The sequence below is a fragment of the Penicillium subrubescens genome, assembly GCF_028828155.1.
Source record: "Penicillium subrubescens strain IBT 31985 chromosome Unknown utg000010l_segment0_segment0, whole genome shotgun sequence".
NCBI classification, from domain to species: domain Eukaryota; kingdom Fungi; phylum Ascomycota; class Eurotiomycetes; order Eurotiales; family Aspergillaceae; genus Penicillium; species Penicillium subrubescens.
The window spans coordinates 2,802,793-2,817,695 of NW_026643160.1; the positions used below are offsets into that span (position 1 = coordinate 2,802,793).

Here is a 14,903-nt window from a genome sequence, read left to right on the forward strand (position 1 = left end):
CTTCAAAGCTGGCTGGTTGTTGGCCGGATCTTTTGCTCCCTTTAGACCACCCCCATAAGACCTTGCTTTTACCTAATAAATTTGTTGGGGCCTTTCTTTCCAAACAAACCTTCTTTTCAATGTCAACTTACAAACCTTCAGAACGAATTGGAGCTAACATACTATGCTTAGGATGTCCAAACGCCCGCGTCGCCGCCAAAAAGGCTACGCCTCTGAGCCAGAGGACGGAGAAACCGTTGAGACTCTACTGGACTTTGTGCCAGGACCAACTTTGCCTGCTGTACCTATTGCGAACTCGTGGAATTACGGTGCTACCGCAGGGACAGGCCTTCCTCGAAAGATGGCTTTGCAGCCAGCCCTGGATGCTAATCGAGTGGCCAAGAGAATCAATGCTGGCCTCGATTTGGCAGAAAAACGATCGACCAGTCCCCCTTCGCAGAGAATCTCAAATGGAAACCTCGAGCCCTTGGGGCCTCGTTATCGGAAAAATGTTGCCAAAAACGCCGCCCCTGTTCCCCGAAGGACCAAGCGACAACCTACTCCAGACCAGACTCAGCTTATGCAATCGTTGCGAGATGTTACCAACTCTCCACCTGCAACTGATGCCACGCCTACACCACCCATCGCACAGACAGTCTCTACAGACTCGAGTCCCCCTGTTGAGCCGCCTTTGCCACGACGACTGTCTGAATCATCAAACGAAACTATTTACCCATCACCGCTCAAGCGACCTGGAAACCCCAACAATAATGCTTTTGAGCGGAACACACCGGATCGGCAGAGCTCGGTCGACAATGCGTCTGAGGTGTCGTTCAATCTAGAGCGCGACATTCATGAAGACAACTTGCAACGAACGAGACCAAGCAAATATCGAGGAGAACCCCATGGTCGCAATATTACAAAACCCCCTCGACGCCCATCGGGCCTCTCCATGATTCAGGACACGATTCTGGAAGAAGACGAAGAGCCTAGTGAGCTGCTTTCTCAGCCACCAAAGAAGTTCGACACAGTCGCTGAGACTGGGGAATGGGACGCGCCAGTGCGGACAATCATTCCACAAGAAATCGAGTCAAGAACCATCTCGGCGAGTTCTACCGAGGGCCCTCGCAGAGATAGCTTCGCTCAACAGGTTTGGGCTGCGATGTCATCACAGCACTCTGGCAGCCGTACGACGAAACCTTTCACACCTAAAAGGAACAGATGGCTTCGAGTAATCCTTCTCCTACTTCCTCTGGCCCTTTTATATGCTTTGTATCAGGATGAGATTCTGCGAAGTTTCCACGGTGGCACTATGGCGAGGATCCGCTGGTGTTTGCCATTTGGGGGATCCGGAATAGACTTCTCGTCCAATATGACCGACTCTGCAGCCTTCCACGGTCTACAAAGTAAAGTGACGAACATGAACTCGCAAGTGTCATCTCTATCCCGTGAACTCAGTTCATTGCGGTCCGAACTCGCTCAATCTCCACGCACCACTAGCATCGTCGACCCCGGCCGGCTTCCTAAGCCAGTCCCAAAGATCAATTTCCTGGCCCCGGGGTTAGGGGCGATCATTGACCCGAGAGACCATAGGACTTCCCCAACCGCTGGCCACAAGCGATCGTTTGCTCAGAAAACCTTGCAAAATATACCCTGGCTTGGGTCCACAACCGGTGTTCGAGATGCGCCGGAACCTATGACTGCCCTCGAGCCCTGGAGGGACGCTGGGGACTGCTGGTGCGGTGCCCCTCGTGATGGCGTCACCCAGCTGAGCGTTGTCCTCCAATACCCTATCGTCCCCGAGGAGTTTGTTGTTGAACACATCCCCTTCAGCGCCACCCTTGATCCGTATGCTGCACCCAAAGATATCGAAGTCTGGGCTCATTATGGTGTGTTTCCCTCCCCGGAGGCGCCGATTGAGGAAGTATCGCAGACTCCTCTCACCTGGAGCAAATTCACCCGCTGGATCTCCGAGACACAGGATGCGGCAGAGTCCGAGCACAACTCGGAAACAGCAAAAATCACACCGGTCACCGAAGACACCCTTCCTCTGGTGGTGATGAGCACTTTGCGTATAGCCAATAAAGGCGTACCCGAGCAAGAGTACTCAGGTGATCCCAAGCTGGGTCCGGGCTTTTACCGCATCGGCAAGATGAGGTATGACATTCACGGGGAGAACAATATACAGTCTTTCGCATTTGACGGCGTCATCGAGATTCCTCATCTTCGGGTGGATCAGCTCACGTTCCGGATGAAGTCGAATTGGGGTTCGAATCATACGTGCATCTACCGATTCAAGCTCCATGGGCATCTGTGAGCTTGCGGGTAGTATATAGATAGATAGATCATTGCTTCTCGTTCTTGTGATGCTTGTTTCTGAGTTCTGTGTTATGCCTTTTTACCCTTCATGCCGCCAGTTCTAACGACTTTTTACTTGCTATATCCAGGCTAGGGAGGAGTGTATGTTTTGGGTTTGCTTTTTTTTCTTTTATGTTTTCTTTTTCTTTAGTTCTCTGCTCGGCGGTGATACCTTGAATTTAGCGCGTTGCATGGCTGCGAGGGTGGCGTTTGAAGGATTGGGGCTCCTTATTTGAATACAATTGATCTCCATTAACATTTGGCCCCCGATACCCGAATTCCAAGACTTAGTGATACCAAAACAGTATATTTACATTGCAGGCCCGACTAGACATTGCAAGGCCAAATTCCACAGAGCACAAGACAAGTCAACCACCAGTCAAAAAGCGGTATCTACCAAAAAAGGAAAGTAAAAAAGCTCATGTAGCCGCGCGCACTGGCCCAGTCACGTTTGATGTGATAGGAGGCCCTAATTATGTCCTGCAGCGCTGTACAGTGTACCGGCGGCAAACCAGCCCCCTCCAGCATGAGAGCCCAACACGGTTGACAACACATCTGGTGACCTGGGAGCTGGGACTTTTGCGACAAACGATTTTTACCTTTTACAAACTCCGCGAAACACAATCAACATGGCTTCTGAGGATAAACGCCCACGCTACAAAATCAACATCGGAAATGTGAATATCAGCAATCACTACTTTGGAGGTCGCTTGCGCTGGTCTGATCCTCCTCCTGATGAACTCAAAACCATGGAAGAAGTACAGGCGCGAATCGATGAGCTCTATGAGTCTGGAGTCCCGTTCTTTTCTAAGGAGGGCATTCGTTTTGTCTATGAGCAGTGTAAGCGCAAACCTCCTCGCGGTGAAATGATCTACGTCAAGGACATCACTGGGGCGTTGGTTGAGTTTGAGTGCCAGACGGGGGATGTCAAGGGGGAAATTGAGAGGGATGGTGTCGAATTGGAGTACATTCTGTATGTTGAGCTCTGATTTATTGTAGCTTCGTGTTTCTTTGCGACTCATGCTAATATCGTTCACAGCCTCGACCCGGTGATTTCATACGACTGCCGCGCTCATCTGAAACACCATCTCTGGTGGGCAGGTATCAGAAAAGAACGACCTCCATTCTGCAGTCTGACAATCCAACATCCTTCACTGAAATTCAACACCAAGACCAAAGAACCCGTCAATCCATGGCCGACTCAACCCCGTGAAAAAGTGGCCGAGACATTCCAGACCCATTCCAAGGGTTGGCGAGAGACCGAGGTCGCCAAGAAGCTTGTTCCGTTCCTGAATACGTACGCGGCGACTCATTCCATCACCAAGATTGTGGGTCTTGCTTTGGGGGCTATTTCGTATCATTACGATACTCGTCCGCGCTGCTATATCCAACATGCTTTGCTACTGATCCTGCGGGACTGGCTGGTTGAGCGTGAGAAGACGCAGGATGTCGTGTGCTACGCTCAAGATCCTGGTTATCGGTCTGTTGATAGGGAGGTATTGAATGAGCATGGAATTGAGGTGATTGATGATCCTCGGGCGTGGCTGGAAATTGACGACGAGTCTGTCGTGTACTCGGTTAGTCCGAATGTGCCGGTGAAGGAGATTGTGGCCGATATTGCTCGGCCCGCGATTGTTATTTGGGAGCGGGTTGGATTTATGGATGGGGATCAGGAGGGGAAGATGTCTTGGTAAGAGATCATTTTCTTTTCTCGGAATTGGAGTTGTGGATTTGTACTGATCTGAAGTATATAGCACTGATCCTTGCTCGCCTCGGGTGCGGGCGATGATGGAGCAGTATGAGTTGTTTGACTTTGGGGCGGAGGATGATGACAATTTCTCGCGGACGGTGTTGTACGTTCGACGTTGCCGGGGGTGAGAGAATATTCAGGTCGTTGAACCAGTTATGGTTAATGTTTTATGTCTAGTATATCTAGTATGTCTATCCTTGAGAGCCAGTCACTGGAGATTGGTGGCCTGGTTGCCTGGTAGCCTGGGAAATCGGGCCGCGACTCCAGCATCGGCCCTGTGGCCAAGTCACAGTTAGTTTAGTTGACTTGACTAGTTTTGAGTCTCATCCTTCGCATCAGCACAGAGGGGCAATTAAAAAAAAAAGACTATAACTTGGTATATCTTGTAGATCAGGATTTTTGGCTGTATACTTTTTTACCTCTTCGTATATCCCCCCTTCACCACCACACTCTCTATCCTCTCTTGTTCCCTCCCCTCTTCTAGTTCTACCACCTCCATGACCCACCCCCACTGAAAAGCGAACATGACGAAGGCGGAAGACACTCTGCCTCACCTCTCCGGGGTCTTCACTTCCCTCGGTCACGCGCCTTTCGTGCAGCCATCCTCGTACCTTCGCCCTCCAATGGCCTCCCAACCAGAGAGACCAATCGATGTCGAAGAGCGACAGGGCCTGGTGAGTCTTTGCCGTCTGCTGTTCTTTCGTGCTCCCATCCCATCCCCATCCCAAATCCCCCGCCCCGCACCGAAGCTTTTTGTCGCGCACCCCTCCAAGACAATGCGCAACCCTCAGGAAACGCTTCACAATTTTCCCCTTTCCCCCAGATTTAAAGATCTGACAGGGACAATGATAATTCAACCAAGTGAATCCTGGGGGATCAACCGCAGAGAGGAACAAAGGGGCATATCCCGGGAATTGCAAACCTCGCTCCGAGCTCGTGGCCCGCCTATATCAAGATCTTGACTAACGCAGCGTCAAACAGCGTGCCATTCGCAATTTCCTCAAGGTCCGCACTAGTTATGACGTTCTCCCACTCAGTTTTCGCCTGATTATCTTCGACACCGGGCTTTCCGTGAAAGAAAGCTTGAACATTCTCATTCAAAATGGCATGTCGCACTTCCTCCCCCATACTCCTCATGTTCCTCGGGAAAATTTATCGGAGAACGCATTCGAGACAATTGAGACACCCGCTGACCGCAAGGGCAATGATCGGGAGGTACAGGCATCGTTTCAGCCCCGTTGTGGGACTCCAAAGCATCCAAGTTTGCCGGTCTTCTGACCACGTCCGACTACATCAACGTCATTCAATACTATTTCCAGAACCCGGCCGCGCTCGACCAAATTGACCAGTTCCGACTAGATAGCTTGCGTGGTGCGTACTTCATTCCCCCGCCAATTTTGTCATGCGGCTCAGTACTAACCAATCTGGGATTACTTGCAGAGGTGGAAAAGGCATTGGGCGTCGCGCCACCCGAGACCATCTCCATTGACCCCGAACGTCCCCTTTACGAAGCTTGTCGACGCATGCTCGAGTCTCGTGCTCGCCGTATCCCTCTCGTTACGAATGACAGTCAAACCGATCGATCCCACGTCCTCAGCGTCATTACCCAGTATCGAATCCTCAAGTTTGTCGCCGTCAATGTCGGTGATACGCAGAAGCTGCGCCGTCCGCTGCGGGAGCTGTTGCTTGGCACATATGATAATATCGCCACGGCGTCGATGGATACTCCGGTCATCGATGTGATTCATATTCTGGTCGAGCGCAGTATTTCTAGCGTGCCGATTTTGAATTCAGAGGGTACGTATATATGCTTGGAGGTCTCCCTAGGGCGTCTTCTTTCGTCTCAACAAATACGAGTGAGTGCTAACGGGTCTGACTGAATAGGTGTTGTGTACAATGTGTTTGAAGCGGTCGATGTCATTGCACTCATTCGGGGCGGTACCTACGATGATCTAGGTCTTACCGTGGGCGAGGTGCTGAAGAAGCGTTCGCCGGTATGTCTAATTGACTGATCCTGCTGTCGTGTTCAAATCGATGAGACGATACTAATTGGCTTTTAGGAATTCCCCGGAATCTACACTTGCTCGCTGAACGACGGTCTAGATACCATCTTTGACACCATCCGCAAATCTCGGGTCCACCGTCTAGTCGTTGTGGATGAGCATTTCAAGCTCAAGGGAGTGCTCACTTTGAGTGATATCCTCCATTACATTCTCCTCGAGGGAGAAAATGACGAAGTATGATCAAGTATGGCCGCAAATGTTTCTCTCCCCCACGCCTATACATAACCTTTTCTCTGGTTTCTTGCATGGTTCTGGCGTTGATGTGTTTTCTTGTTCGTATCTTTCTGCGAGGCGCCTGATGGTACATGACCCTGAGTCTCTCCAAGGCTTTTGGCCAACCATTTTGGTCTCTGATTTCGATATACTGTTGAGCCTCTGATGAATGTACAAAGATAATTTACAGGTTCTTATCAAATGTGGTGACAAGACTGGATATTTGGTCAGAAATAGATTTCTTTGACAATTTGCTCTGTGTGCCTTGAAGAGTGATAGTCTAGGTAATCTGGAGGGTAGCTTGACCAGCCTATACTCTGCTGAGGCTTGCATGTGTTTGATCCTGACTACAGCCAAAGGAAGGAGCAACCTGGTGCCTGCCCTATCCTATATGACGACTAAGTGAAGGTCTTGTGAGTCAAATCCAGGCGCCGCGGCGCCGGCAAGCACCGCAATAGCAAGCCCAGTCTCACGTCTCTCATCTCTCATCTCTTCTACTTTGTCTCTCCTAACATCAACTCTCCTTCGTCGACTCCTCTTTGAAGCACGTGCACCCTACCCATCATCATAGAATCCACCACGTGTATCAAAATGTCTCTTTTCCGAAACCTCTTCCGCTCACACAAGCAAGAAGCAGATGCACCTGCTCGGCCCCGTCTTCCTTGGCTGCGTTGCTCCCAGTCAGCTACAGATGTCCTGGGTGCGCATCTCCAGCGCATCCCAGGCGCTGCAGTTTGGCCTCGAGGTGACGAGACCGGTGCTTTTGCAAGTGGTCGGAGTACACCTACCCTCCTCCCTCCTCCCTCTCCTTCTTCCTCGGGTCATGAAGACCCTATCAACACCGAGCCTTCCCGTGAAAGCTCGTTTCGCCAGAACCCGGCGAAATCTGACGGAGGGGAGAGCCATTACGGCTCTCACTATCATCTTCGCCCCGCTTCAGTTCTTGAGAGAGATCCCATCAGCTCTCTCAGTAGTGAGTCTAGCAGACCCAGCCGCCTGAATCGACTGGACCCGGCCAGAGCAAAAGAGGCCTTCAACGCAATGGCAGCTCGGCTCAGCCTCCGGCTGAGAATCCCCGCTGAAGAGCCTACGACTGCTGAAGGTAAGGATAGCTCTCATCTCACTCCATCTCTCATTCTGGAAACCTCAGTTCTGATCATTTTATACAGTCATCCAAGAGAACGTCGGCGCTGGCAACTCCTCCCAGCGCCGACACCGGTCCCTTGGAAGACTTCGCCCGGTAAAATCGATCATGGTGTTGGCAAAGGCCTCCCAGGTGGCACCGGCGCCCTCTCCAAAGCTGCGCCGAACCAAGACGTTTGCGGACCTCCTCCGTCGTCCCGAGCCGATGACTTCGCTCCGCGGCATCGAGGTCGAGAGGCTCGCTTATCTTGGAGGGGAGGATTTCGTCTGGTTGCCTTCCAGTTGTGCACCATGCCCAGTACAGCTGCCTAATTGCATTGCTAAATCAATTAGGTATTTGCGGAAAATTGGTGAGTGCCCTTTTCGTCTGATCTTCCTTTTCATCCCATGTTTTGTTTAGATGTACTAACAGAACTTACTAACGATGAAATCCTATAGGCAACGGTACCTATGGGGGCGATCTCTTCGTTGAGCCCGGCAACCTCAAGAAAGCGATTCGCCTGTACGACTACTTCGCGCACCATGTGCTGTCTGCTGCCAACGATGAGCACGGAATCGCAGTGAACATGCGTGTGGTTACCATGCCGACCTGGGCAAAGGCTGAGAAACTGCCAGCACGCAGTGTTGGCTGGACCATGAAAGCCTTACTGGCTGGACTGCCTGGAGGGATCCTTGGGTCTACTGAGCTGTACAACACCTTGAAGGAGATTTATCATCTCCAGGGCGCCGCCGCTGAGGCTTTTCCAAGGGCGATCCGTTGTCGGCTCATCTCTCTCGCCATCGTGGCTTCTACCAGGGAAATGCAGTGTGCCCTGATCTGCGCCATCTTCGGGCTTCTCACTGAACTGCTTGAAGATACCCCCGGGTACCCGCTCCGGGAGGTGGCAAGTACCTCGCGGGCTGATGGACTGGCGTGGGCATTTGGACCGCTGTTGACCGGAACCGAGAAAGGAACCGGAACTGGGATGGAAGCTACTGAGCGGGATCGCGAAGATGTGCAGGTCAAAGGGGCCGCCCAGGTGAAGCGGGAGATCGAGGCGGAACGCGTGGCGGGGATGCTCCTTGACCTCTGGCCGGATATCAGCTACAACCTCAAGGGGGTGGGCCAAAATCTACACCACACATCTTGCCGAATATGACTGAAGCTTGGTGGATTTCTTTCTTTTTGTTTGAGTCAGGGACTGTGACAGCGATAGTTGTTTTTCGATTTCTTGCCATGTTCGGCAGGTATTCCTGTTCGACAGGTATTAAACTTCAATATGGACCATGGAGTCTTAATATTATTATTTTTCTTCTTACAATTTTCTGTCTTTGATGTTCCTTGTAGAGAGTAGAGAGTACTGTATCGACCAGAAGATCCGAAACCTGCTTGTCTATTGATCTACCTTGTCCGTTTGACTGTTTGGACGCGAGGAGACGATCGGGACTGTTCGAGGTACTTAATTGGAGTAAATGATCTGCATTCGACTAGGATAGAATCCTGGAATATTCCAGTAGGCTGTCTATAGTATCAGGAGCTATACTCTATACTATACTACACTCGAATCATGACTAGTATGCTCTAGAATCTTCATCCAAGTATAGGTACTCCTTCCTGCCAGGGTCAAGGGCTCCAGAATGTCGCATTCTCCACATTAAACCCGGTTTACAGACAGACTGGATGGGATCCACTAGGGGCGCGACTGGGCGGGTTAAGATCCCGTCAGAGTCCAGGGTTGAAGAGCTTGGATAAGTGGACCAACCAGGTGGAAGGTGCTCAAGTATACTAGCTCTATCTTGGAATACATGATAGCCAAATAGCTGGCTCGGTCGAAGCTATTACTCTTTGTAGTGATGTCAAAGACTCCCCCTCCCTCCTCCCCCCCTCTTTTTTTCTCCCCAGCCAGGAACTAAGTAACTAAGAAAACCAAGAGGCCTAATTGGGCCATCACAAGAAGCTCTGTTGACCAGTAGGAATCCTCCAATGGCTACTCTCGCACGGCCTAGGCCAGGCCTTTGGATATACAGTAGACCACCAGCCCCAAACAGGTGGAGCTCCCCACCTATAGCCTAGTCGGTTGTCGTAAGATGCTCGACTCTAGTTTTCTTTCCCACTTCCTGCATCTATCCTCATCGGCCCATATAGCCGGCGGGGGGAGAGAGAGAGATCAGGTAGGTACCTTGTTATCTTGCTATCATTTTTACATTACTGTTCTACTTTCTACTTTCTAGTCTCTAATCTTCTTTCTAACATCTACCATCTCGTGTTTTGTATCACCCCTCTTACTTACTATCCTGGTTCTCTGTCCCACTTCAACCTTCCCCAACCGACCCAAGTTTCTCCTTCTCTGGTCAATAACCATTAACCATTCTCAACGGGGATTCGCCCGGATCTGCTGGACCGCTGGAAGTTCTGTCCGACCGTGGCTCTAAACCTGGTCAACCGACGCACCTGGAACCTTTGACACTGCCAGTTCCATCACTTTCTAGCTTTCTATCCGCCTCTTCAGGTACCGGGCCACCTCGGACACCCGTGCTTCGACTTCATTGTCTTCAGTCTTCCCAATCTGTTTCCTGGGAACGGGATCCTGCTGATTCCTGCTGCCGGTCTTGATGCCCAAGCCTCCTCTCTTATTTTTTTTTCTGTATTTGGGAGCTGAGCTGGGTCCATACTATTGATGAATTGTTCTTTTGTACCTGAAGCTTTGTGAAGCTCTGGAGTTGAAGCCTGAAGCACGAAGCCTCGAATCCTAATCCTACGTTGGACGGACGGCTTGGATACACTGGAAACTCACAAAATCTACGGGACCTATTACATCTATTGCACTGACTGGATCTTTTGGATCTTCTGGATCTTCTGGATCTACCAAAACCTACTCGACCTCCCCAATTTTTCCACAATTACCCCTACCGGAAGACATCTAGCTTCATTTGTCACCTCCGCGGCTACTTCCATCGCTGTTTCCACTTCCAAACAGAGACCGACCATCGCTCTCTCCGCCGTTACTTTAGTGCAACCCCGGCCACTGCTCGCTTAAAAACGAAGAATGTCTCCTACCATGTCCACCGGCAACGTGACTCTGCCAATCGGCCTGCCAGCTCTGGATCCCATCAGCGCCATCGGCACATCCCCCTTCACAACAGCCAACACCTTCTCCGGCGACTTTCTCAGCCTCCCAATCCCAGACGACGAACATCTCTGGGGCCTCAGTCCAATTTCACCAACCATGGGCACTGCCGGCTGGGATACCAAAGCCGACACAGCCGCCTTCGCCGGCGCCGCGCTGGAGCGCGATCTTAAGAACGCCCAAGTCCGCAACGGCCAACCTACACCCCCTCCATACGACGATCAGCATCTACGTGATACATCCAGTCTCGAAGCCGAACCGGCAAGTAAACGCCGCCGCGCAAGAGAATCCAAAACCGCCGCCGCAAGCCTAAGTCCCGACCTAGACGACTGTCCACGAGAAGACCGCGCCAAGCGGCTCAAATTCCTCGAACGCAACCGTCTTGCCGCCAGCAAATGCCGTCAAAAAAAAAAAGAACATACCCAGCAACTCGAATTCCGGTATAAAGAACAATCCGAGAAAAAAGAGTTACTAGTTAGTGAAATTGCCCGTCTCCGCTCTGAAATCCTCAGCTTGAAGAATGAAGTCTTGAAACATGCCCAGTGTGGAGATGAACCGATTAAACTCCATCTAGCCCAGATGGTGAAGAAGATCACTGACATCGATGGCGGCGGTGGGGGTGGTGGTGGTGCTGTACCTGTACCTGTACCGGTTGATCCGCCTATTATCCAGTTACCGGATCAAATCCCCGGTTCGCCGGAAGATACGGCGCCTACACCGACAGCGACGGGTGCGCTGGCGCCGATGGCGTCCACGGCGCTTTCGTTTGGCTTTGATGATCCGTTGCAGTTGGAGCCGGCTGCTGCGGCTGCGGCGGAGGCGTTTGAGCAGCAGTTGCGGAGGGATTCGGAGGTTTCGATGGTTTCGGAGTCTTCGTATGCGTTTTCCGCGGATGAGACTTTTGATGATTTGATTAATGTATGATGAGGGGGTTGGTTGTTTTGTGCTATGCTATGCGATGTGTCTTTACGAGAGGTTCGCGCTTTGTTTCATCTTGTCTGCGTTGGACAAGAGGCTTTTTCAGCGCGGCGTTACCTCGGCTATTGGAGGCTTTTTTGATGAAAAGCGTGGCCTGGATCCTTGTTTTCCTTTCTTTTCCCCTTGTATTCTGATGTGCGATCCAGTCTTACCTCTAGCGAGAGGCTGGAGGGTGTCTGGCGTTTGTTTGTGTCTTTGAAAGGGAACTGCTGTGGAGTATACAGCCAGCTGACGGGGCGATGATGTTTCTATACGCTTTTCAACTCTGAAGGTCTTTTTTCTGTCTCTTTTCTGGCTTCTTGTGTTTTCTTCAAGGTTACCCTGGAGTGGGAGGTCTTTCTTGCTTCTTTGGCGGCTGTCTGTCTATTGTTAATGTTGATGGGTCGATGGGATTGGATTGGTGTCTTTTGTCGTTCTTTGTGTTGATGAGCTGGAAGCTACCTAGGTAGGACTTGATTCCAATACCTTAGGAATGGATCTGGACTACCATAATTACTTTTCTTGGATTTTGTATGCTGTATGTGATTTGCTATCGTATACGAGGGACCTGTGAAATACTCGATGTGGTTGGTTTTCCTGTTCACGGGCTAGCGGTCCAAAACATGTTTCGTCGCCCCTCGGTGGACCAAGGATACTAACACGTCTACGATACCACTTATACTAAATCCAGTGAACAATTTATGGACTTCTCCTGGATTGCACCATTTCGAGGTTTCTTAGTTGATGGTTATACCTAGGAACATTTGCAGATGTCTTGTTTCAGGAAGTTCTATCTAATGATCATTGAGGTCTATAGAGAACCTATGTATACTCGGAAGCATTTGAGAGTATGATAAAAGTCTTTGTAGGTCCATCATATTCCATCTCTTCAAGCCCGTCCAGCGGTTGACTGCTCAAAATGCATAGCACCATCTTTATCCTGGCCTGATTTCACAGAACCAGCGCGATCCAAGTACTGGCCCCGCTCATTCTGCGCAGGACTCGCATATCCCTCAGTCTCAGCATCAAATGTATCACCCTTCCAACCACGCTCGGCATCAGAATCAACCCCATCAAACATCTCATTAATCTCCTCAAGCGTCTTTCCTGCCGTCTCCTTTAGACAGAAGAAAGTAAACGCAACAATCAGAATATCCAAAAGCCCAAACAGCAGGAACGTCGCCCACCCAATTCCTGCTATAATATAGGGCGTGGAAAAGCTCCAGATAAAATTGAACAGCCACTGAGACCCCACTCCAAACGCAACACCCGGTTCGCGGATGCGCGTGGGAAAAATCTCGCTTGTGCATGGCCAAGGTAGTGGACCCCAGCTGAAATTGTAGGCGATGATGTCGAGGTATATCAAGGCTACAGTAGCGATACCGGCAGATGTGACGGCTCCATCTTTTGGCGGATACTCCTTAACCACGGCCGCAGTGGCGAGCATGCAAACGGACATAAAAGCAGCCCCGCTGGCCAACAACGGGCGACGCCCGAATCGGTCTGACATGAAGATGACAAAGATAAGACAAGCGACTACTTTGATAGCACCAAAAATACCCGTCAGCAGGAGATTCTTATCACCAGGCCCGACAAGCAGAGAGAAGAACTGCGGGCCAAAGTACGCCAAAGCCGTCGAGCCAGTCGACTGCTGCGCCAGGAAGAGGCCACCACCAATCAACAATCGATGCAGGTTAGGCCATTCGAGAAGCTCACGAGGTCGGAAACCAGCCGTCGCGTGACGCTCTTCTTCCAGACCACGGCGCATCTCTTCAAATTCCTCCATCACGGCTGGCCCATCACCGGCCCGGATCCAAACCATGCTACGCCAGGCTTCGGCAGTCTTGCCATGGGCTAATAGCCAGCGCACGCTCTCGTCGAGCGAGAACATGCCCAAGCCCATTAGTGCACCCGGAACAAGCTGCAGTCCAATAGGTAGTTGCCACTGACTTGCACTGCTCGGCATTGCTTCAACGCCATAATCGATCCAGTAAGAGACCAGGATACCGATTGTGTAGGTTAATTGGTAGCAACTACCAAGTTGACCCCGGATTTCTTTCGGACTCATCTCAGCCATATAAATCGGGATGATAGTTGCAGAGCCACCAATTCCTAGACCGCAAATTACTCGCCCGAAATAGAACACTGGGAGTGAGTGCGTGTCGATAACTTCAAGCACAACACCGAGACAGAAAATTAGGGAACAGAGCATCATGGCGATTCGTCGTCCGTACCGGTTTGTCACGGGCCAGATGATGAAACACCCAGCTAGGGCGCCGGCTTGTTGGATGCCCACGGCGATGGAGCTAACACGGGTTTTTTGGGCAGCTGTGAATTGGAAGGAGTCTTGGAAGGACTTGAACGTGAGGACGCCACCTAGATTTGGTTAGAACTGGATTGATGCTACAATCAGAAGATCTGTACATACCAATTACACCTGAATCATAACCGAAGAGAGCACCACCGCAGCAAAGCACTGCGGCTAGCCAGTATGTGCGCCATCGGGCTTTTGATAGCCTCAGCGCTTCCATAGTAGAACACTCGTCACTCTCCCAGTCCGATTGATTATCGACAAGCTCTGATTGTTGAGGAAGCTGTGAGTATGAAGCAATTGAGACAGAATTATTGTTCCACCAATTTGATATTTGGGTCCGCCAAGACGAAGCAATTGATTCAGGAGAAGCAGTGGATTGTGCCAGTTGGGCGGGTGTGGTTCTTGATATAGAGCGTTGGATTACATGGTCAGGCATATTCCCAAAGAAGAAGGGGGGGGGGGAAGAACGAAATGTGTAGTTGTATCCAAATAATACTCCAAGAAATGAATAGGTCGGTTCGAAACGGCCAGATTAGGAGAACCAGCAGCTGTTTCGGGCGATGTTGATCTCCGGATTTGCAGTGTATTATGTCATGGACTGCCGAGAGCCGACACGCAAGTCAGTGGAGAGATCACGCCATGTGCACTAGACAGACTGGAATAATTCATGAATGTGAGAGAGATACTGATCGTCCTCCTAAGTATGACACAGACAAGGTTCAGGAACCAGGACAGATCCAAACAAAGAAGAAGGACGAGAAAATTGGAGAATCCTTAAGTCTGCTATGATCAGGTGGTCGTATTCTATACACCTCCATAACGGGTATTCTTGGCTGCTTTAGTATGAGGATAAGCTTCCCCGCATGTAATCTTACAGCCAATTACGCGGCAGCCACGAATCGCTTCACTGGATCCACCAAGTTATCAAGATCTCCACATTGTTGACTCCATTGCAGCCGACTGCCGATGGGCGATTGATAGCAGCCGAGCACGAGACAAGACTACGGAGTAGTACAATA

General features: G+C 50.7%; 6 protein-coding genes across 6 annotated transcripts; 5 read left to right on the plus strand and 1 right to left on the minus strand.

Moving 5' to 3' along the window:
* Positions 1 to 163: 163 nt before the first annotated feature.
* Positions 164 to 2,296, plus strand: N7473_012192 (uncharacterized protein; the record flags this gene model as incomplete). Its single annotated transcript, XM_057158131.1, has 1 exon — positions 164 to 2,296. One exon carries the CDS (start codon positions 164 to 166, stop codon positions 2,294 to 2,296), a length of 2,133 nt encoding a protein of 710 aa, XP_057003981.1.
* A 670-nt stretch (positions 2,297 to 2,966) lies between these two features.
* On the plus strand, positions 2,967 to 4,328 carry N7473_012193 (SRR1 family protein; the record flags this gene model as incomplete). The annotated part of the gene is made up of 4 exons (XM_057158132.1): positions 2,967 to 3,310; positions 3,377 to 4,027; positions 4,092 to 4,190; positions 4,265 to 4,328. 4 exons carry the CDS (start codon positions 2,967 to 2,969, stop codon positions 4,326 to 4,328), a joined length of 1,158 nt encoding a protein of 385 aa, XP_057003982.1.
* Positions 4,329 to 4,611: 283 nt separating this feature from the next.
* On the plus strand, positions 4,612 to 6,330 carry snf4 (AMP-activated serine/threonine-protein kinase regulatory subunit SNF4; the record flags this gene model as incomplete). The annotated part of the gene is made up of 6 exons (XM_057158133.1): positions 4,612 to 4,761; positions 5,069 to 5,302; positions 5,350 to 5,458; positions 5,528 to 5,884; positions 5,972 to 6,081; positions 6,148 to 6,330. The coding sequence occupies 6 exons, from the start codon at positions 4,612 to 4,614 to the stop codon at positions 6,328 to 6,330; spliced, it is 1,143 nt and encodes a 380-aa protein (XP_057003983.1).
* A 624-nt stretch (positions 6,331 to 6,954) lies between these two features.
* Positions 6,955 to 8,645, plus strand: N7473_012195 (uncharacterized protein; the record flags this gene model as incomplete). The annotated part of the gene is made up of 3 exons (XM_057158134.1): positions 6,955 to 7,465; positions 7,533 to 7,895; positions 7,945 to 8,645. The coding sequence occupies 3 exons, from the start codon at positions 6,955 to 6,957 to the stop codon at positions 8,643 to 8,645; spliced, it is 1,575 nt and encodes a 524-aa protein (XP_057003984.1).
* A 1,887-nt stretch (positions 8,646 to 10,532) lies between these two features.
* On the plus strand, positions 10,533 to 11,537 carry atfB (bZIP transcription factor atfB; the record flags this gene model as incomplete). Its single annotated transcript, XM_057158135.1, has 1 exon — positions 10,533 to 11,537. One exon carries the CDS (start codon positions 10,533 to 10,535, stop codon positions 11,535 to 11,537), a length of 1,005 nt encoding a protein of 334 aa, XP_057003985.1.
* A 922-nt stretch (positions 11,538 to 12,459) lies between these two features.
* Positions 12,460 to 14,320, minus strand: N7473_012197 (sugar porter family MFS transporter; the record flags this gene model as incomplete). The annotated part of the gene is made up of 2 exons (XM_057158136.1): positions 12,460 to 13,946; positions 13,999 to 14,320. The coding sequence occupies 2 exons, from the start codon at positions 14,318 to 14,320 to the stop codon at positions 12,460 to 12,462; spliced, it is 1,809 nt and encodes a 602-aa protein (XP_057003986.1).
* Between the last annotated feature and the right edge of the window lie 583 nt (positions 14,321 to 14,903).